This window comes from Cyanistes caeruleus, chromosome 1 (assembly GCF_971803275.1).
Source record: "Cyanistes caeruleus chromosome 1, bCyaCae1.hap1.1, whole genome shotgun sequence".
NCBI classification, from domain to species: Eukaryota; Metazoa; Chordata; class Aves; order Passeriformes; family Paridae; genus Cyanistes; species Cyanistes caeruleus.
The window spans coordinates 16,852,112-16,876,528 of record NC_141701.1 but is presented as its reverse complement, the minus strand read 5'-3'; the positions used below and the strand labels follow the sequence as shown (position 1 = coordinate 16,876,528).

Below are 24,417 nucleotides of genomic sequence, written 5' to 3'. Positions count from 1 at the left end.
ACATTTACCTAGTTTTGAAAATTAATAATTAGGAGGTTTGAAAAGACATTTTGGTGTGTAAAGAACTGATAAAATAGATCTAGAACATGGTACAACTATACTCCTTAGAAATTATTTCTGCTTCTTATTCTTTCATCAAAATTATGTTTCTGTTTTGTCTAGAACTTTGATAAATGATGATGTTGAAGTTATGTGTAAGGTATGTATTGTATAGTTTGGATTTACAGGGATGGAAGCAATATTAATGAATATATTACAAGTTATGAGAAAAAAAATCAATGAACTTCAGGGTGTACTGAGCTACAACACACGACTTTGAAATCACTTAGCTCTAAGGCAAGGTTGGTACACTCTAGTCTATTAGCAGTTCATATTCCCCAAGAATGCATCATTATAGGAAATCAATAGAGGATAACTTCATGCTTGATATTTGGACAAATAAATCATTATAATAAGCATTCTTGCTACTCTGTATACAGTAGGTATTTTGCATGAAGTGTGGAACTTATGGATGCATGAACCTAAAAAACAAGTGTATGCATATTTAATATGTGCTATGGACAGAACATCAGTTGAGCATGTAAACCTACATTTAATCTATTTTTTAATATCATCAACTCACAATTGATAGTTATTTAAACTGCTAGTACTGCTTTATAATAGGGTAATTACTTTTCAGTTGAGACATATATTTTAGAAACAATATCAAAGCATTATCAAATAATGCCAGCATGATAGATGAATATTTTAACTCTAGGGCTCTGAGCCCCAGAATTCATTTTACTTTTTCACTTAGATATCTACAGATGTTCAGTTACCATTACTATAAAATAGATATTTTGGCATATAAGACTTAGATGAGCAATAAAATATTTCTTTACTGTACTTTTCCAGGAAATAGTCTAGACAGTTCTTGTCTTCAAGCACATAAACTCACATTACACAGGAAGGCATAGCAAGGAGAGTAAGAACAAAGAAAATAATACTTTAACACATTAAGTAGAATAGCCAAGACACCAAGTCAGTACTGTAGTGTTTGCAAACACTTGTCTGAAGATATGCATGAACAGGGTCGGTGATGTGCAAGCATGGATGTGCAAATAGAATGCAGATTTTGTTTGTAACAGGTAAGGTCAAGTTAAGTTTATTAAAGAAAAGAGAATGTTCAAAAGTTGTACAGTGCTCCTTACAGTTGTAATCTCTGGCAAGTTCCTCTCCACAATGTTTGTCCAAGAACAGACTACCAAGATAATAATCATTGACATTGACTTATTTGCTTTCTCTGTGCCAGATCATCAAATCATAAATGAGATGGCCCGGAGAGGGAGAGAATGAGAACTATTATACTAACAACTACAGAGGAAAGGTTCTGGTTATGGCTATCAGAGGTTGATGTAAAATAATTTTTAAAATGTACAGTACATGTATTTTCTTTAAACAAGTTTCAAGAACAGTGTGATTCATTACATAAAGATTTTTATTTTTAGAAAAGCATTATTTAATTTTTTTCTGCATACCTATACAGACTGGTGGGTTTGGCTGCCAGAAGTACCGATTTTCTACCTGAATGCAGGTTATTCTTTCATCTCCTTGAAGTTCATAGCCAGGGTCACACTGAAATATAACAGTGTCTCCAGGTTCTCTTCCATCACCATTTCTAGTTCCATTCATGGGGACACCAGGATCACGACATGCAGTGGCTACAGAACCTAGCAGCAAAGTGAAAAAAATATAAATAAATATTTGAAAAAAAACCCAACCAGCTTTTCAATCCATATCTTTTTCCCATTTTGTTATGTTTTTCTAATCAGGAAGCTCTGCAAATTCAGAATTTTCTTAGTCACTTAAAAAAATGTTGAGAAGTCATCCAACAATCTGCTGCTTTTGTACTATTAATTCTTGCTACCTCCTTTAGTTATTATAAGTGCCTAATTCTTCTTTTAGTTATTTTTTTTTTTAAATTCTGTGAAGCACGGCACTATGTAAAAAGGAAAGGAGGAGATTTCTTATTACCCTGGACATTTTGCACTTTTAACTTCGAGCAATTTTTAATATGAATAAAATTAAAAGCAGATTAAGGTCTTCAGGTTTTCTGATTAAGGTATGCTTGCACACATCTTCAATTCTTCACAATTCTGTAGTTCATAAATATATCTATGGTGTCACACTTAGCCATGACCTTGGAAGTGAATTTCATTGATCACTCATATCTATATCCTTGCACATGACCTATCTACAACACTAGACTTTTGTAGTAGTAATAAAGAAATCACTACAAAAAATACATATGTATTTAGTCTGAGAGAATGTACAGCTATATATAATGTTTAATTATGAATTATTATTGAGATAAAATACAATCACAATGACCACAAAAAAAGTATAAAAAATGTTAAAGTTATTTTCCTCATGATCAATATAATAAATATATTATGCACAGAAATATGTATGCTTAAGCAAAAAGTACATAAATATTTATTTAATTAAATATTATTTTCTACTAACATTATAGAACTGTAACATGTTATATATATTACAAATAAATACCAAATGTCAGACTTGCCTGTGGAAGTAGTCCCACTGAGCTCAGCAATCTGTGTAACATAAACACAAAGTGGTGGTACTGAGATTTAATTCAGATGCCCTCTTTCTGGGAAGGTAATACCAGCAGACAGCAATCTATTCATCCAAAATGTGTGTGGGTTTTGTATTTCCAATGCTTTTGAAGAGCAGATTTTGGTCTAAACAGTTTATTTCTCTAAAGAGAAACCAAAACCCTCCAAGCACCTTCCTTTCTAAGACGTACTTACTAAAAATATAATTGGCTCTTTGCAGCTATTGGGATTTTTATGGGGTTGTTTTTACACATAGGAAGTACTGACTATGGGCAAAAAAATCCCCACAAATAAATCCTCACAAAAAAACATACAAAAAAGTGTGAACAGAGGGAGAAAATTTTCCTTCTTAGTCTTCAAGGATTAAATACATATTTCTTTTAAATGTTTCATAATAAATGAAATATAATTTTTTTTTATATTATCATGCAATTTATTTACACTTCTGCTTTAGACACTACCATGATTCCTGTTTGTATCTTTAAATGTGCTGCTGGGCTTAAATTTAGAAAAAATATTACTAAAATATGAAATTAATAAATTCACTGCACTGTACTAGCAGGTCTTCCAAACGTTGCATGCAAGACAATGAGATAAGAGCTAGCTTACACTTGAACAAAATTTCATCAAATATAATAAGCTTCAAAAGGTTCTTAATGTCAGAACTACATGAAAAAATCCTTAAGGTAAACTTAGACTGTAGCTAGTAGTAAAGTCAGCACATATATTGATGTGCATCCCTCCCTGCTGAGACCACAGGATGCACTGTAGCTTTTGATTGGCATTGGCCACTCAGAGCAGTGCATATTGGAGAGAAACTGCATTCTGCCCACATTATTATCTACCTTGAATTTTGACATAAGCAAAAAAAAAAAACAGTTCTCTGCTTTATCTAAATCATGCAATTCCAGAAGAATGGGAACTGATTCTTACTCAGAATTTGCAATCAATCTTGAAGAGCCAAAGAGAGAAAGATGTTGGTATGAAGCTTATTATTGTCTGTACATCATACTGATCTTACTAGATTGCATCATTCTGAAAAAAAATTGGATATGGCTGAAAAAGAAATTAAGGGGGCACATTTAAGGGGGAATTTCTGATACAATCTGTTTGGGTTTTTTAATCACTTAGTAGCATTTATGCAAATTAATTTTATAATATGAGATCTGTGTGCCAAACTCATAACCTTACCCTTATTTGCCCTGTATAGTAGTCATCTTACATGCTTTCACGCTTGCTCAATCCACCTCCTGCTCTTTTGGCTTCGTAGCCAAATTGATGAAGCATGGATTGGATAAGTGGACTATGAAATGGGTGGAAAACAGGTTGGTGTGCCAGGTTCAAAGAGTGTCCATGATCTAAAACCTAGGCAGGAGCTGATTAGCAGCAGTGTCCCTCAGAGGTGGTTGTTGACTTCAATATTCATTAAAGATGGGGGCAATGAGAAAAAGTTAGCTTTTGGCAAGTTTACTGACATTGGATGATCAGTTGATATGCTCTAGTGCAGGGATGCTATTTAAGGACGTCTCAGTAGGCTGGAGAAAAAAACCTGAGAGACACTTCACAAGGTTCTAAAAAGGAAATGCATCCCAAGAAACAATTTACCAGAAAGCAGAATTATGGAAAAAGAATAGAGAAGACAAAAGCTCTTCTAGGAAGCATGTGTGCAGCAAAAGCACAGACACAGAAATCAGAAGATGCAACAAGCAAAACTCCAGCCGTATAAAAGAAAATACAGTTTCACTTCAAGTGTGGTCAAACATTTCATTTTTATTTTTTTTACAGAAGGGTTGTTATCTGTTTAACTGTTTCCTGACGAGACAACTGGACTAGAGGTCTCCAGAGAGACTTTCCAACTTAAAGTCTTCCATAAATATTTTTAAACTTTGCAAAGTCACACTAAATACACACAGATCTAATTTAAAAATAAAACCACTGCTTTAAGATTGGTTTTTGCATTATAATACTAAAATGCAAAAGAGCTTCTCTACTCCCACTATGTCATCATCTGGGTTTTAAACAGATGATTTCTAGAAGTCTAATTCTCTTTTTTTTTCTCAGAGTTTGTTCAGCATTTTGCAAGATTCTATTAAAAGTATGAAACCTAAGTGAAGGATTTATGGACTGGTTTAACAGACCAGGTGAGCTTCTCAACAGGCTGATAAAAAATACACTAATTTCTTCTGAATGAATAGGATGTAAGAAGGGGAAATAATGCAGCACACCTTTAAAAGTACTCAATATACTTTGCTTTAGCATAAATAAATATTCTTTTATTATGTTAGATTTACCTAAAATCTGTGGGAAATTTTGCTTCTGTCTTCTCTGTAAAGTGCTACTTAAAGGAAGAGAGAAAAAAACCTGCATAATATTGCTACTACATGATTGGTGATTTATTTATTCATAAAGTTGCATGACATTATCCTCAGTATCATCATCAAGATAATAAAACAGTGATGAGCTCTTAGTGAAAGCACCCTGTACAGCTACAAAGCTACTAACTTGGAGCACTTAGTGCAATTTTTCACACAGCCTTTGGAGATGTTCTAGGGCAAAAATAAGTAATAGCCTTAGATACGTATGCACACTGGACAATTCAAATACATATACAAGGTTTTTAAACATCATTTACTCTAAATTTTTAACTTATATCTATATAACAACCTGCATTTTTTTTCTTGTTAAAAGAAAGGACTCCAATGTTTTGTGTCTTTCAACGCCATTTCAACATATACACATATTTCCACACAGCATTTCAACAACTGACATTTAGATACCAAATTTAACCTGTTATTTTACTTTGATGGTAAATATAAATGGTGGCAAAGGCTTATGTATATAAATTATGGTAGAATTTAATATATATATACATGTTTGTTTGTAATTTGTTTTTCTTGCATGTCACCATGCTTTGTGGTGGAAGTAAGTGAGAATTGCAGAATTCCTAAAAATTACTGTTTCCTTAATCTTCATTTTTTTCCTGTCTAATTCATTTTAAAGAGAATAAACCAGGAGAAGGTATCCAGAGTTCCAAAGCTACTGAGAGATTAAAACATAAATAAATTATTCCTTCATGGTATTTCTGAAAACCACATATCTTGCTTTGTAAGCATATATCTAAATACAACTTGTTTAATTAGGAGTGGGATTAATTTAACTCAATCTTGGCTGTGCACAAGGTAGGTATCTTATTAATTAGCTTGTTCCCCAGATTCCCTCTACAATCAGTATCATAAGGGAGAAACTTTTACTTAAGCTCAACACTTAACATTCACATGCACTGGAACAGAAGGAAACACATGATTTTTTTTTTTTTTTTTTCTAATGAGACAGAAACAATGTAGTAATTTATATTAAATCTGTAATGTCTATTTTGAGAATAAATCTGTTGGTAAATTCTATTTTTACTTGTTTGTCATATATTTAGCTCAAAAAGGAGGTGTAATTCTTTTTGGTAAATATGTTTGTCAGACTAAGAAGCCTCAAACACAAATATCTGTTTTTTTTGAGGGAAAAATTAAAAAAAATATTTATGTAAGAAGGAGATTGGAGAAAGAATAGCTCAGTACTGCACGTAATTATAGAATTAAGGCATCTTTGGTGAGTTAACATATACTACCCGTATATTCAAACTGGATTTCTTAATCACAGATTTCTGACATGTTTTCTGTGTCATAAGGGTTTTTTTCATGTGCTTGACTCCAGCTCATCATTACTTCTGTTAAAAGCTCAACTCTCTTTGCCTCTTCAGTCTGTTTATTTTTTTTAGTATTTCTTTTCATTACCTATCTTCAGCCTAATTTCTTTTCTTCTTTTTAAGTGTCAATACAATTTATGAATTATATATTCTAGTACAAGAAGAGGGGGATTTATTCCTCTTATATATTCAGGCACCTCAATCACTGCCTTCATCATTCCCCATGAAAATTTGTGGAGTAAAGAAAAATTCTGGGAATTATAAAGTTCCTGTTGTCTTTGATAGTTTACCTGCTATCACAATTTCCCATAAGCTCATGTATAAACACTAAAGTTCTTTGTGACGTATTAGAGCTGATAAAGTAAGAAAATAATTCCTTGGGTTTTATTCTATTAAAATAATTTAGGAAATATTGTATTGAATAACTAGTAAGCTGTGATTTATGAATGTAATCCATTAAATGCCTATTAAAAACATTTTTTATGGGAAATAGACAAACCTCAGATGTGTCTATTACCTAATATATGGAGCATAACAGGTGCAAGAGTGACTCTGTGTAGCTCAGACCTGTAAGTGATCAGCTGAGAGCTTTTTTCCCTAATGAAGCTAGAGAAATTCAGAAACCTGATTGTTTTGGTTTTTTTTCTCTTGGCACTGCTAGTTTAGAGTAATCACACTGCAATCAGTCAAACCATTTAGGCTAAATCAAGAATTAAGAGACAACTCTTGATCAAAAATTCCAGGACGAGTATGAATGCAGCTCATGCTCAACTGTTCAGTAGGTGAGATCAGTGAACATATTAAATATACAGAGTTTTTATGTCTTTCTACATGGTAAGAGTGACAAAAAGTGTGTTAACTTAGTTACTGCACACTTCTGAGCTGAACATGTTTGTAAAATAAAATTCCAGACTGTGTTTTGGTTCGCAATGTGGCATGGTTTTGGAGCAGATGAATTGTTTTCATTTGGATGAAGCTAAATTTGAAGATAGACTACTAAACTACGGTAGAATGACTCTGAACTAAGAATATCTCTGAACAGTGTTGCCAGCAGTGGTTCAGTACCAGCTGTTTCAATCTATGTAACAGGTCTTCTTAGTTCTTCTGTGTGATGTGCTAACACATAAATAACCAAAGGACCCACAAGTGAGATTTAATATCTCAGATAGCCATAGAACCATATTCTTTAATTTAGACTTTGAATATGACATCACCAATCCTTCAGAAAACAAGTGCCATGACACAGGCAGAAGTATTTACTCTGGAAAGTTGTTCACCTTACACAGTTCCTGCTAGGTGACTTGAATGAAGTGGGGCAGAATCCTATTTAGAATCTTGGCAGCCATGCCATGCGAAAAATTCAGTTCCCTTCCCCCTACTTGTCTGAATTTTTCCTAAGAGCATTTATATGTTTTGAGCAGTGGAGACGAAGGAGTATCCTAAAACATCTCTTTACAAGCTGTAAAGTACTGTGCAAATGCTCCTACAGAGCCACATAAACTATCAAACCAGCATTCAATCATACCCAGAAAAGATGCAAACACAGATCTATCTACAAGTGTCCTTTACATGGGGTCTAAAAATTTTTGATACATATTTTTTAATAAAAAAGCAAAAAAGTATATTTAATTCATAAATCAGATAATTAAATATGCTAAATTGATTATTCCTGCTTCAAAAGCAGTAAGATGCTGCCAGGGTCAAAAAGTTTGTGACAGTTCATAAGCCTGGGCAATTCTACTTTCACACAGGGAAGATACCTTGAAACACAGCATTAAAAGTGTGACAAGGTTATACTAGACTCCTCTGATGCTTGAAACAATATAATAAATGTCTTGGGATTTCTTGGTGTTAATAGTGATTTCTAAATTTTATGTTCTAATGCATGCCAAATAAAAAATAATTAAAGAGTCTGAATCCCAAGCCAGAAGAATTAATGAAAAAGAAACCTTTTTTATTTTCTTTTTTTTTTTCTTTTTTTTTTCTTTTTTTCTTTCTTTCCCCAGAGCCCACAATTAGGCCAGCAGCTTCAAGACTTCCAAATTTCAAGCTCTTCATAACACACATCATGTCAAAAATATTATTATAAACTTATTTAAACCAACATATTCTGCCAAACTCCTATCACTTTAAACAAAGGCTTTTTAGTACAGCTGGTCTTTCAAACTCACATCAGCCTGAGCCAATCCTGGCTGACTGCACCATCGAAACTCAAGCTTTCTCAGAACCCACATAATACCTCTACCCATAAGGACTCTGCAGTCTCCCTGAATCTCTAATGCTGTTTGAGAACCAGGTCAGCCTGGTATTTGCTATCACAAATCCCACCTTCTATACAACTTTTCCTGAAAAAGAAAGAATAAATTATCTACAGTGTTTTCATTGTCTTCTACCAACAGAAGCACTGCTGATAGCATTTCTTTAATCTATTTTTAACTTTCTTTTCTGCTGTAGACCTAACAGAGATTTAGAAGCACAGTCATTGTAATTCTTAAGTAAATTCTAACCACAGGCTCCATTTGTTGATTTTGCATGACTTCATGGATTCTATCTAAGTTTGTCAGCTATTGTTTGAAGATTAAAATGGGAAAATATTAAGAATAAATCACAGAATCACAATTTCATTTGGGAAAACACATCCCTTCAATGAAGAACTTTAACATCTTGCACACACAGGGTTTTTTAAGCTGTATAGGTAGGTCTCTGTGTTAAGGAAACTTCCCCAACCAACCATCCTGGACCAACTCTGGCAGTCACACTTGGACAGCCAAAGCTTGGGTCAATGAAATGCCATGTCATGAGTCAGACAAAATCAACTTACAAATGTAAATTTAGGATAGATGAGAAAACTTTATATTGATACAAATCAAAAGTGTTTGGACAAACTATATTGGATATTTAAAATTAGGAATTTTAATCTTAAATATAATTAAAATAAGTTACTTTTATGGTGACATGGAGGAGAGGAAGATTTGTTTATCTATAATGTTAAAATTATAATGTCTCCAACTTATTTTGATACTTCAGCTTTCACTTATTAATGCTATAACTCCATATCTCTCTACCTACAAGTCATGTATGCTACAGGGCATTTTACATGGAAGCTTTAACTCACAGTATTTGCCTGCATGTCCTCTATGCTACTGAACTAAGAGATGTCAGCAACTAAGAAGTTATTGTCACTTACAACCTTGTGACAGGAATGACATTTTTGTCATTGAAAGACATAAATGATCATTCCTTTAACTAGTATCTGCTTCTTAAAGGAAAGGCAACAGCAGATAGGAAACAAACCTATTAAATGATTTCTTTCGTTTCAGCCTCTCGATTCTAAAAACAAAGCAAACCCACCCCCACAATAAAAAAAGAAAAAAAAAATAAATCCCAAAAACAAACAAGAAAACACACACTCCTTGCAAACCTAAAACAAAACCACTGAGCTGAACTGACAAGTGTGGACACCTGTTGCAGTCAGCAACCTCAGGATCTCATCCAGGGAAGCTGCAGGGTTCTGGGGACCAGCATGGAACACCAAACAAGACGGGCTCCCGTTCATGAAACCATTTATTCAGCATGGAAACAAACTCAGATCCAGAACAGAGAGCCCCAAACAGAGGCACAGCAGGGGTTTTTGAGGGACAGAACTTTTGAGGGTTTCCATCCTTGAGGGTGGAGTTCAGGGTCAGGGACCAGTAGAAACACACCAAGGGAGAACCCCCCAGGGACTCAAACCCAAATAGAACACCTGAGCCGCCCTTCACAAGGAGTTTGGGGTGGGACAATGTAACTCTTTGTCTCCCCTGAGGCATGCCGCCACAGACACCCCCAGATATTTGCTAGGAAAACAGTCTTCCTGAAATCTCTAAATCCAAAGGATTCCACTCAAAGTTGAAAGAAAACAGCAAACCAGAGTATGAAAATATTTTAGATCAAAAGTTTTTTTCTACTATGGAACAGACACAAGGAAAAATAAATTTTATGTTGGAGACTTCAGATAAGTAAGAAAGTTATGTTAGGAAGTGATCCCTATACCAACAGTGGTAGAAAACAGCATTTTGATAAAGAAACCAGTAAAACTCCCCATATGCATTTGCAAATCACCTTCTGGGAAAGTATGTCAGAAGTAAAGATCTTTGTTAGTGGAAAGATGAAGAAAAGAAGAAAAAAATACAGGAGGATGTTCAGCATCAAAAAAATCTTTCTAAATGTGACTGTGGCTATTAGGTCTGTCTTTGTACAAAATAAATTCCCAAAAAACAAAAGGAAAACAACAAAAACAAACAAAAAAATTGAACACAAAACATTTAGAAGACATTGTGGCTATAAATCATAAATAGAGACAGCTGACTTATAAGCATTTAATCATCATAATAATCAATGTAAGCAATATGATGCATTGTAATTCTAGACTGGAAATTAATATTGTCAGACTTAAGCAGCACAAGCAGGTATCTGCCTCGTGTTCTAGGCTTTTTCTGTACTGTATAGAGGCAAGTAACTCCAAAGGGCTATTCACCCAGTCTTAAAATAAGGAGGAACAGCTGCAGTTTGACAGTAAATCCAAGCATTTTAAGGCAGATCCTGTTATATAAGAAATTGCTGTCACATGATATAAAATACTGCTAGAGCATCTATTTACAAACCCTTCCCAATACTCAGAAAATATCTACACTGCACTGGCTGCCTTATAATGCTCAAAAAATGCTCTATCCTGTGTGATGTTTAATTAGTCAGAAATGTGACTGCACTCTGAGATCTGAGCAGAATGTATTCTGTAATGCTGAGTGATTCAGTAGTGCAGATATTAGTGGTGAAATAATGGTCTGTGAAAGATGAATACTTCATAGTATCATCTTCATTCAAAGATGATCCTTCCTTCCTGCATAAAAGATACATGGCACCTGAAATGTTAAAGTTATCAGAGAGGAAACTTTCCTGTAATACCAGATTCCAAGGCCATTGGAATCTGTGGAAAGTATCTGATTAACTTCAGTGGGATCTGACCTAATATTACACATTTAAGATATATTCAAATGATTAAAAATCATACATTTAAAAGTACAGTTTTTATCAGCAAATGTTTTACATTTTAGTATTCTTACTCAACTACTTTCAGTTCTCTGTCTTTTTTTCACAGCTACTACTTTTAACTTGGTGACATGAAGCGATGTCAACTGATGAAAATGTTTCACTGTGCCTAATATTTTGGTCTGAGCCTGAGAAATACAGCTTGTGTCTCTGGCGAATACATGATTGTTCCCTTCTCCTTCACTTTTCTTGAAGGTTTAGTTTTCTATTTTGTTCAGAATTCACTGTTAAAAAAAAAAAAAAAAAAAAATTCTGATTTATTTGGTGTTTTTCCAGTGTGTACTGAGCTCTTCATGCTCTGCCTCTGACATTTGAGAGGAAATATGCTGTAACAGGTATTTCCTGTTTGCATATTGCTTCTGGCCTCTTGTCAACTTTTCACATTTCTTTAAGGATAGACCTCTGGCATCTGTTCTATAGCTACGTTATTCACATGCCATTTAGACAGATTCCAAAATCTTCATATTTTTATCTTACTGTTGAATCACAAGAGGTTCTTATTTTCCTTTTACACATATATATAAAGTTTTTGAAATACTCTGTTTTATTATACATCTATAGCTACTTTGATTTCAGGATTTGTGGTCCTTGTTTTCTATCATGTTACTCCATTGTAGTCTCAAAGAAGACTGCAGAAACTGAAAAGTTGTAATGTTTAAATTAAAAGATACTGTCATGGTCATTTGCAGAGGTCTAACACAGAAATGAAAGACATAAAGACACATAAAATAGAAATGACATATTAGAACAAAATTCTGCTCTGCCCAGTGATGACATGTGAAGTCATTTATTTCTTTGTTTACATTAGAAGTATGAAAGAAGTTGTATTTTCACTAGTCCTGGATAGTTGGTGGAAAGTAGTGAAGAACAATTAGGCTGAGTTCCCTTATTTCATCTGAAATTCATCACTTTTACTTCTTCCTCTCAAAGTAATGTACAATTGTGTTAAATTAAAAAATTTATCTTTGTCAACCATAAAAAAGTCTCCAGTATTCAGCATAAAAATAATTTTTTGCCCCTCTACTCTGGTCTTGTGAGACTCCAGCTGGAGTTCTGCATTAAACTCTATGGTCCCTGGCACAGAAAGGACATCAGCCTTTTGGAGTGAGTCCAGAGGAGGCCACCAAGATGACTGGAGGGATAAGATACCTCCCCTGAGGAAAAGCTGAGAGAATTGGGATTGTTCTGTCTGGAAAACAGAAGGCTACTGGGACTCCTAGTTGTGGACTTCCAGTATGTGAAGGAAGCCCACATGAAACACGAGGAGACACTTTTGACAAGGGCATGGAGTGGCAGGACAAGGGTCAAACTGAAACAGAGTAGGTTTACATTACATACTAGGAAAAAAGTTCTTTATTTTGGGTGTGATGAGGCCCTGGAACAGGCTGCCCTGTTCCAGAGAAGTTGTGGGTGACCCATAAGCAGCAGTGTTCAAGGCCAGGCTGGATGAAGGTCTGAGAGAGCTGTTCTAGGGAATGATGTCCCTGCCCATGGCAAGAGGGTTGGAGGGTTGGAATTAGATTGTCTTTAAGGTAGGTCCCTTCCAACCCAGACCATTTCTTACAGAAAGAGCTAATGAGTGTTTAAACCACCAAAATAGTTCTACTATTTAAGATACAAATAACCTTTTGTTTTTGGTTTTTTTCCGGTTTTTTTTCTCCACAAAAAAGACAGGCTAACAAAAAGAAACAAAGTAGACTAATGGACACAATGGGCAAGGAAAATCTCATTGTGAAACCCTTTCCCTTCAGATCCTCTAAATTTTACAAAATTAGTAACAACTTCCAGTACTTTTAAATGATTGTTTTGGGAAGCCCTAGATAAAAACAATTCTAATATTACATGTGGTAATGCATAATACTAATTAGATAATAATTTTCTTTATACTTTTTATATAACATTTTACTTTCTTTAGGTTTTCCCATCCACCCTTCCTCATTTAAATTGCTGAAGGATGCTATCTCGCCTGCCTTCTGTATCTCCAGATAAAAACTGGTTTTCTGATTATATTGGATGGCTTATAGAGGAGTCAAATATAAATTATACCATGTTATCAGTGGTGAAAATTTTCACTCATTAAATGACGGATGCAAAATTGTGTTGGAATAATTGATAAAATGAAATAAAAATCTGTAAGGAACTAATTGGAAGGTTAACCCATTTTTGGAAACCTATTTTTTGTTTAAAGGATAAGAATATAATAGAGAAGAAAATCAAGCATTCAAAGTCTTAAAAAGGTTTGAACATAAAGTATCTGTTGTTATTGAATAACATTCCTCTTGAGGTAAAAGGGCCGATAATCCAGTTAAATACTCTTACCCAATTTCACAAAACGGCAAGGGGAAAGTAAAAGCAGATACCTCCCTTGTGGGAGCTTTCTGTTTGTTAATTACAGTGTAGCTAGAGTATGAAGACACCATCTGTTTCACTCAGACAACATTATGTACTCAAAGAAAGTATATGAGTACTTGAAATAAAGTTGCAAAAATTGTCCTTCTCTTTCCTCCATCTCCTCAAATATTCTTCTATATTGCTTAGTGAAATAATATGTCCATTTAGCAATATGTTATTCAGGTTATGTAACTATTTGCACATTACTTTTAAAATCTTAATTTAGGGGAGAAAAAATAAAAATCTCTGTTATTCTACTGAGCATATACACCCAAATTGTGCCACGTGAACTATTTGAGAAGGATCACTGATTATTGAGAATCTGGACTAAAGAAAGAGAAATGCTGAGGCACAAAAATCACTGCAAGTTCATCAGTAGATGTTTTATAACTTTACTCCCTTGTACTATCCGTTTTTCCTTGTAACTTCATTCTTATTCTGCATCAATCTGCTTTTCCACTCAGCTTAAATGACTGCCTAAATAAGTTCGGTGCATAATGGTCTCCCTCTCTGGCTTCAACATGAAATGTAAGAGAATTTCTGAGAATGGAAACACATACGTAAGAATCTCTCAAACAGGCTCTGGAAGGGGCTATGGTTGTGAAATGGCAATTCACAAAAATACCTGGGAGCCAAGGGAATAAAACCTCTATAAATAAGCTGATGGACTAGAAGCACTCTTTCACTACAAATCAAGTATCTCTTACTTTGTACTCCCATTTACATAATTAATTCTTCCTTCAAATCACTGTATGCACATACATGTATTTTTCATACCAATAGAAAGAATGAGAATAGGGGAAAACAAGGGCTGATACAACTACCAAGCACAGGAAGCACAATGAGGCAAACAGTGTTAACATTAAGAGTCTCTGTGTCAACCCATGTTAGAAATGTTGCTGCTGCTACACAAAATGATACTAGACTAGATCTTGCTAATCTTGAAAAAATATATATAAATTTCACTGACCAGAGGAAAAAGAAGGTCAAAATGGAACTGGTTCAATGATTTCTTCTGTTTCAGCAATAAAATGTCTAAAGGGATTTAGTAACAGTTAGCCAACTGTTAAGATTTGTCATCCTGCTGCCTGTAATATGATGATATAGCACTAGTAGGCAAAAGGGAGAAGGACATTGCTGTTCCTGTGGAGCTCTTTTCTCTTTCATCCCATTCAATCACAACAGGAGTGAAAACTCCTCTCAAATGTCTCTGAATGCAGAAACTCTTACTGATTAGAAAAAAATGGATAATTTAACATGCCTCCTTCATGAAAAACAGTAATCATAATTATAAGCATTCTGGCACTACCCCAGCTGACCTTGAAAACCAAAACTAGCAAAGAACGTGATATTTTATTGGTTTTGTTTATTTGTTTCTTTAAGATAAAAATAAAGCTTTACAAAAAAATCTTTAATTCTGTACCAATTCTTTCCCTTAAAACATCAGAAATGTTGTCACTGATTTCAAGTGTTTCCACCACGACAATTATCTCTGAGTGAACTTGTACAATAAATTATAAATTAAATTCATTAACTTACTTGAAAACTGTATGGCGAATCCAGATTTACTGATATAAAAATCTGTGTCAAACTGGATAGTGACTATGTTGAGTGTACTGTGAATGCCTTCAGGAATAAGAGAGCCACTAATTTCTTTGAGCAACATCTCATTCTCAGGTGGACCATCCCAAACTCGAAGAATATCATGGGATGCCTCAGTATCAAAAGCAAGAAACTGGAGGCTGAAAAAACACCATGATTTTATTGTCAGCTTTAATATTACTCAGCAACATAACTTTAATGACAAAACTAAACAAACAACAGGAAAAAAACAAATAAAATTTGATTTCAAAAAGAAAATTTTCATGATGTTTCACACTTTTAAATCTGAATGCATGAAAGCCCAATACTAAAACTAATTTGAAAGATAAAAACCTTAAACTATTTGAATTTGTCCACCATAAAGTAGTGTATTACTTTAGCCATTCAAATAAACTATAAGTATCTACGTAATCTTTTCAGGAAAGAGTTTCAGTTTTTCTAAGACAATATTATATACCATATTCCCATTGAAACAAATTAACTAAAAAGCAATGAAAAAATACAGATTGTGTTGTTTTGTTATTTTGTAGGTTTTTTTTTAATGCAGTCTTTCACTTAAGAGTTCTGCTGCATTCAGCATTTCACAAAATTATCACCAATTTTAAAGCTCAGTCTTCTTTGGATAATCCTTATTGAAAAATCAAAACTTTCAACCAAAATCTAAAATGGCAAAAACAGAGATCTGCATCTTAAGTTTTAAGCCCCAAATCCCTTTTTTTTTTACTCCACTCTAGAGGTAAGATTTGGTTATTATACTCAAAAAACATGTTAAAATTTTAAGATTAATTTTCAGTACCTGACAATATTTCCTGGGTCCACTTCAATCACCCACATGCAACGCAGATTGTTGTCATAGGGAAAAGGATAGCCAGGAGACAAGATTCTTCCTGATGACTCTCCTTTAAACCGTCCTCCACATTCAGCTAATAAAAAACAACATTACGGAATGATCGCACAGCTAATCACCTGAGCAATCAATTTATACATCTACTCTCTTGTTGAACGGGTTACATGATTAAACTGACCATATGCCACAATATTGTAAAACAGCATATAAAGTCTGCATTTCACCCCTTGCTTCACCTACTTACTCAATCCCCAATTTCCTCTAAATGAAGATGAAAAAGAAAGCTACTTTAATATTTAAGCCTTGTCTTCTTTTCACTCTCCTATGGGAATAATGGAGCCTGTAAGTAGCTGCAAAACTTATGGAGTCATAGTAATAATGTAAAGAAACAGGAGTAACAAAAATACAAAATAACTTTTTATCTCTCCATATCTTAATTATTTTATTTGATTTGATCTATTTAATATAAATACATGAGATTTTTCTAGCTTATTGATATTTATATATAAATAAAAAAACCTCTAGTTTTACAATGCCATTCTGATTAAGCGTTTTATGTTGATTATTTGCTGACATTAACTACTGTATGTATTAGTACTTTCAGTGTGCACAAACATTTAAGAATTAGTATCTTTTTTAACATAAAAAGGCAATACTGCTTAGATGAATTTAGATGAGATATATCAGAGAGAACTCTAAATGCCTGTGTAAATATATCTGTACACATATCAGATTGTATCAGATCATACACATTAGATTTTACATAAATCTAACAATCTTTATTTTTTTTTTCTTTCTTGCATTCAAAAAAATAAGAAATAAAAAAATAGAAGAGTGTAATACCAATGCATGATGGTAGAGGATAGTCCCATGCCCTTCTTTCCCCAGTCATACACTTCAGAAGGCTACTTCCATGGAGAGTGTAACCTGGATTGCATCCATAAATTATAGTACTTCCAGCAAAGTGACCTTGGTCACTGATTTTATATCCAAACTGTGGCACACCAGGGTCCTCACAATGTGACAGCTCAAAACCTGTGTGAGAAATAAAATGTATTTACAGAATCAAACAGAAAAACACATTAAATTCAGATTTTCTGGTTTCAAGTGGAAATCAATAATTTTCAAACTACATATAACAACATCTTTAGGATTTCTTCTCTGTTTTTAAGCAGTCTGAGTAGGATAACTGCCTATACGCCTTTCTTAGAGCATGACCAAGCTGTGTCACAAATTCAGTTTTTCTAAGAGTTCAATTAAAGACAGAAATAATCCATTATCATTATCAATAAGTTTTAAAATGTTATGATAAATTATAATCTGGCAGCTAAAGGGACTGTCCACTTACTTGTGAATAGACATTTAAAGGCTCATAAACTAAACTTAATAGCAGATTTCTTATTACTTTGCATAGTAACAACAGCAGCACAATAGCACCTGTGGCACCAAAGAAAATCTGTTATTTTCATCAATCCCTATCCTAATTTTTTATTCAGTAGTTTGCGAACTTAAGAACTAGATGCAGGAATCAATGATGATGATTATATAGAGAATTCAAGCCAAACAACTTGGATGTTTTTGAGACTTCAGAGATGTGAAGCAAGAAGAAAACAAAATAACAATGCATTACATTGGGAGGTATATGGGAAACATAAGCTGCAATTTTGGAGAAAAAATTTCTATTCCAAATCAAGTTTTATGTTATTAACTGGGAAGCAATTTGAAACCTCACTTTGTTGAAAACCAAATTTTACCAAGATCATGTGGCTTAGAATGTGCGTAGGAAAGACAAAAGAGCCTTTGTATCAGATTGCTACTCCTACATGTAGGTAATATGGGAGGAAATCAAGGGGTTTTCATGTCTTCTTTGTTCAACAATCATTCACACAGTATTTGTTCATCTGGTCAGCAGTTGGTAGCTTTTCACAACCCCTCCTCAGATGCTGCATTGCTATTCTTGATTGAAAAAAAAATATTTTATTTTATAGTCAAAACACTTGTAAATGCATTTTAAATTTTGGATAAGGCTAAGGTAAAGGGGAAAAAAAAGTATCAAATGCTGTATGTTTCTGGTTCTTCCTTCAACTCTTTTCATGTGTGACTGAACAGCCTCCACAACCTCTGACCTGAACTTTTCTCATTCCTGAGCTATTGTTTATTGTTACATTGTGTGCTGCAGAAGCTCTGAAAGACATTTAAGTGAGTCCCAGATGAAGAACCATTGTTGAAAATACTGGTCTGGACACTAATTTATCAGTTAGAATTTCCTGTCTTCTAAGAAAACTTCTCACCACACTGAAAAGCAGTTCAAATCTGCCTTGATCCCTGATTTGTCCTGAATTCTGGACAGCCTCCTTACAGACACAGAACCAAAGCCAACTTTTTAACAGATCACCTCCCTTTTGAAGATGAACATGTAACTCCATTGCCTAACCATGGGATCGAGCAGCATTTTCGCTGCCCTAACTGCGAGTGACCAGTCAGGGCACGGTGGGGCAGTTTATGTGCGACAGCACACAGGGAGAACACCCCTTTGAAGGGTGAATCTTCCACTGGCCCAATAGAGAGACTTGAAGTCCTCATAACTCAGCAAAGGGGCACTGTTTTTAGACAATCTGCGCAGCTCAAGGGTGCTCATCCAACCTGACCCTCAAGGCATAATGGTGGGCACTCCTCTGAGCAAAGGCTGCAGCACTGACTGGGAGGTTTGCACCATCTCTCCTGGTTTATGGATTCACTCAGACAGAGCTCAGACGCAGCTCTTCCTTGTATCCAATCTAAACATGGCCTCTTTCAGTTTAAGGACAGTAACCCTTGTCCTGTTATCACATCTCCTTGTAAAGAGTCCCTCTCCATCTTTCTTGTAGGCTCTCTTTAGGCACTGCAAGGTCCTATATGGTCGCCCCAGAACCTTCTCTTTTCCAGGCTGAACAGGCCCAAATCTCTCAGCCTTTCTTCATAGGAGAGGTGTTCCAGGCCTCTGATCATCTCTGTGACCTTCTTCTGGACCTAATTTTTTTCTTCCAATTCTACCAATGTCAACAAAAGAAGATTCATCACTGTTCAGGCTAAGAATTCTTCAGGCTAGGAAAGTGTACTTCAATATGAATGTCTTAAAAGACAGGAAATGTTATTGATAAGATTCAAGTGCTGGGCTTGGTTGTACCTATATAAGTAAGAAAAATTAAATTCCTTGACACTTACATAGTAACACAGTACTGAAATTCCTATCTTTAATCATAGAGTACAGTCCTGTTCTGTAACATGCTATTATAGAATATAATTATGCAACTTTTATCTGAAAAATAATTACATACTCTTTTATTATCTTGAAATATTTTTCTTTCATATTTCAAGAATTATGCTATTTTTTATTAGAATTAGTTTTAAAAACATTATGTCGAGCTTTTAAATGAACCATTTTTGAACAGGTGAAAAAAGAATGATTTGAGCACAAGGACAAAAAAAGATGTTGATAGCTGCATTGCAGAATTACCTTATAACACTGTTCTGTTTGATAAAAATTAGTTCTACATAATAATTCAGTGATGGCAAAAAAATTATACACTAAAAAAGTCATATACACTATATGTCAATAGTCATGTGCCACAATTTTCAGAAACTGACATTTGGTACAGTAGATATATAGATGTATAAGCTTCTTCCATACACCCTCTAAACCAGAGATCAGAAACATTTTTCTCTCTCCTCATCTTCATAGTTTAAATCCATATATTTTTTAGTTTTTGTTAGGAACCTTTCTTTAGCATTTTGGTTCCAAATTGGATTATTCCAAACAATAATCCAAGCTCAGAAACAAAAGCAAAGTAACTTTCAGAGATGAGTCTTAAGAAGGAGAATTTAGTTTACTTATGACTTATCTTTATGAAGCAATGCTTTTTAGTTGCATTTCTTTAACTACTCACACAGTTCAATATTTTCATGTGCTAAAACAATTAACTGAAACTTACTCTGTTTTTGCTTATGCTATCCAAAATTGAAAAATAACCTTCTAGAAAAACAACAGTGATTATTGTACCAGATTAAATGTCAAAGCCAGGTTTCAGTATGCTATGTGTTTTGGGTTTTTTGAGGTGCAATGAAATTATATTATTTTGGCGAATAATTTGCTGTCAATTTCTTCCATAAATGTCATTGAACTGCATTTTCATCTTATGAGTGAGGAATTTTCATTCCTTTAAAAGTATAAATCTATCCCTACTGTTTTCTCAAATACTTACTGGTATACACAAGCTGAAAACCTTCATCAGTGCCCTCCATGTCCGAGTTAAATTCCAACCATAAATGATTTGAAGTGCTACTTAGTGTCAGACCTCTTAATGATGCCCCAGTATATGCTCCCAGCAGGTGAGCAGTGTTGTCTTTTCCATCATAGATCTGTAAAAAATTTGAGCTTTATGGTTATGAAGAAAGAAAAGAAGATATCTTTTACTTACAAAGCAATTCTGTACATCCGCATTAAGAGGAAGAACAGCTGTGCCAAGGGAGATCAATTGCCAGTCAACCTGAAGTACTGTTCAGATAAACTTTTTGCCTCTCCTGACTTAAGCTGATTTAGGTGTGGTGAATTTTCAAATGCAGTTTAAAATACTTTTTTAATTTCTTTTTTAAATAACAATAGAAGGGGGGAGAGGTGCCATATCAGCTCAGGTATTTTAGATTTCTGTGTATTTCTTTCACTGTCAGTATTGTAATGCTAATCACAACCTATCAGTAAACACCTATAATGTCTATCTGCCTCAAGTCTGAAGCAGCACAACAGAAAAATCTCACCTATCCTCAACTTTGGCCTCTTAAATAAATCTGTGGTGGCTTTTTATGCTGTGAAGACAGGTTAAAATATAACTGTGAAGTCAAAGGAGACTAGGAAATAAATTTAACAACTGCTTCTGTAAGTTGAAAGAGTTTTGTAATCTATATGTAAATCATAGCACCACATTTTTATTATTTATTTTTCTTCAAGTGTTGTTCTTTTCCATCTATCAGAATAATAAATATGTAGAACAATCTTCTAATAATTCTCAGGAAATTTCCTTACAAATCTGGTTGCTGTGAAAAACCACAGGTTGTTTTATTCCTGTAATTCTGAGAAAAAAACTTCCTATAATTTAAGTATAATTCTCACCCAAACATTATTTCCTGTAGTATTTATTTAGGGACTTCTATAATAACTAAAACTTTGATTGATGTGGTTTATGGAAAATTTCACTTGCAAATCAGTAAATTGACCTGTGAATAATTTTCAAATTGCAATAAAGGGAAATTGTAAAGCCTTATTAAAATATATTGAATTGTCTGAAGTTCTAAATTCTATTTTAATTCTATTAATTACAAGTGTAATTAAAGTTTGAATTTTTAAACAGGAATCTTCATCAGAATGAAATCAAAACACGTACACCAGCAACAGTAGTAAGGCAACAAAGTAAATGTGAAGTATTAGGATGCCTGTTCCCTATCTGTAAGAATGAATTACACACCTAATTCCTATTTTCCAGAAATCCTCATGTCTCTAGTAATAAAAAAGACTTTACATTTAATGATATGCTGAAATAAAACAAATAAATGACTTCTAGCAATCAGTGATGAGTAAATAATTGTACAGGAGTTTAGGATGCACAAGATGACATAATTCTTTGTTTTTTACTGACACAAACAAATAAATTCCAACAAACTTAAATTCAGAAGCCAATGTCCTCATATGAAATAAAAGTAAGATATCAGAGAAGAAAAAAGTGCAATTAATGCATATCAATTAAAAATAATTTCAATATATATAAAACAGTATTAAAATAGATATCTTTTTTAGAAACTCCTTTAGACTGTACTGAGATCAGGAATCAAGGCAGAAAAAAGAAAATCCCAAAACTTACCCCAAAGCAAGAAAACCAAAACCAAATCAAACAAAACCAAACACAAAAAACCACCCAACCCAGAAAATTAATTCTGAAATGCACTTAGTGGTTTTAGCAACCGAAAAACACCCATTTCAGGAGAGCTACTGGTATCCAGCAGATATATTTACATCATGATAGACTTAAACAAAACCCAGCTTGAATCCACTCATAATTAACAGTAACCTAGGATTCAGGATTTATTTTATTTTTAAAAACTATATAAGAGTAAACTATTTCTTGTTATCTGTGTTTCACTAATACTTCACCAAAAAAAGCTGTAATAAGTTATACCAACTATTCTCAATGTCTCACCAAAACTTTGAATAAGCCATGTCATGATACCAATTTTCTTCATGTTAAAATTTCCTCACACACACTTTATTGCAAATTTTGTTAGATGTCCTACCCTATTAATTCTTTCACATTAGTCCACTGACATCTCATTAGTTAATATTCATTCTATTTCATGGGCTAACTAGCTGTCACACCGTATAATATTTTAAACCTGTATAATTTCTATGAAGGAACAGAATTTAAAGTATCAACAGATCAGAAACTGATTCATTTGAGTAGGAGAGCTGCATTTGGCTGAGGCAGGATTGTGATTCATCTGAACACTAAATTATATTATTTTTTTCCATTGGTTGCTGTCTTTCAGACATTCAACGTACCCCTCTTTTTAAGACATTGGGGTCTCCCTTAGGACAAAAAATGAATGCATGTTTTGTAGTGTAATTCTCAATTTAGGTCACATTTTCATTTCTCTTCTGCATTTGAGTAAATAGGAAAAAAATGGAAATTTATAGAATCATTTGAATGATACATCTGAGTTTGCCAGTAAAGTGGTAGCAGACCCTTTTGAGATTTACAGAACCAGCACTTTCTTTTTAACCTTGTTAAACTAGATGGGAGCTAAATATTTGGAATGAATTAGTAATTCAGTTTCATAATTTTTTTTGGAAGGCGATATTATATGTGAATTAAGGTAGCATAATTAACTTATTTTTAATATATGCTTTCTTTCTTTTTTTTTTTTATTATTTTAAAATATACTTTCCTATAGGCCTTGCCAACACATCTAGATTTAAGTCACTTGGGTGCTAAAGATAAATCCAAGAATAATCATTATAAAAATATTATTCAGTTGGATATATTTTTCTTAAAGTCATCCTGTAACATGAATTCAAAGACAATTGATTCATGACTGGATAATGCCTGCATATGCCAATAACAAACTATTCAGAAAACAGTCCATCTTTATTAGGTATTTAATGGCCCAATCTTTTAAATGATGAATTCATAAAGAAAGAAAAAAAACACAGAAAATTGTGTTAATCTTCTTCATACCACAATAATATGTTGAAATGTTATAGGGAAGGATGCTAATAGCTCATACTCTACCTAAATATTTGAATAGATGTTATATTCAATTTTTGAAAGAAGTGTTGTTTGCATTTACAATTAGAGGGAAAATAAAACTTGCTAATCTCTTTAGTGGCTCCATTACCAACAAATTTTAAATGGAAATTAATGCCCTTTTTTCTGCTAATTTATTTAAATATATAAAATTTTAGCAAGGGAGCATCGTAAGTGAATGTATAAAATTTGTGCATTTTAATCAAGCTATTTTTAAGATCTTCCATTGAAACATAAAAGGCATATGGATATGAAGATCTGTTCCTTTATAAAGAGAAGAAATAACATAAAATCAGCAGCTCAGAACTGAGGCTGTCAACGCCCTGTCAAATGTATATCACATGCGAATGGAAGCACTAATATAAAGACAGAAAAGGGTCCATATGTTTGGGGGATGTGGTGGGGGGGTTGTCCCCTCCATTTATTACCTTTTTCTCAGTCTTACATTCAGGTTGATATTATTAAAAGTACTATTATTATTATAATCATTAAGATTCTAAAGGAACAAAGTAGCAAAAAGATCCAAATATCACTTCAAAGTCTTTGCCTAAAACCCTCAAAAATGGAATCATGTGCACACATTTAAAATCTGGCCCACAGAGGAGACAATGAACAAATGCAGTAAAACTGAATCCTCTGTGTTTGGCAGGAGCACAAACAGTGCTGAGCCAAGCACAGCCAAAGAGAACCCTGAGTGCCAGTTCTGTTTGCTGACACGCTGTTACCTGCCTGTTGCTGCAGTGAGTTCTTTAGTAAAAGGAAAAAGAAGGATTGCTTTATAATGTTATTAAAAATAATTCTTAAATCAATATTTTATACATAGGTGCAGTATCACCTACCACATCA

General features: G+C 33.7%; 1 protein-coding gene across 3 annotated transcripts in view; it reads right to left on the bottom strand.

Annotated features, from left to right (window-relative positions):
• Nucleotides 1–24,417, bottom strand: part of CSMD3 (CUB and Sushi multiple domains 3) — a 574,655-nt gene that overhangs the window by 176,251 nt on the left and 373,987 nt on the right. For all 3 annotated transcript variants that reach the window (XM_086880080.1, XM_086880087.1, XM_086880091.1), the window contains 5 exons: nucleotides 20,482–20,638; nucleotides 17,084–17,275; nucleotides 16,190–16,316; nucleotides 15,331–15,533; nucleotides 1,518–1,709 (listed from right to left, as the gene is read on the bottom strand). In XM_086880080.1, coding sequence (XP_086736206.1) covers nucleotides 1,518–1,709; nucleotides 15,331–15,533; nucleotides 16,190–16,316; nucleotides 17,084–17,275; nucleotides 20,482–20,638 — 871 coding nt within the window. The remainder of the gene's footprint in view (nucleotides 1–1,517; nucleotides 1,710–15,330; nucleotides 15,534–16,189; nucleotides 16,317–17,083; nucleotides 17,276–20,481; nucleotides 20,639–24,417) is intronic.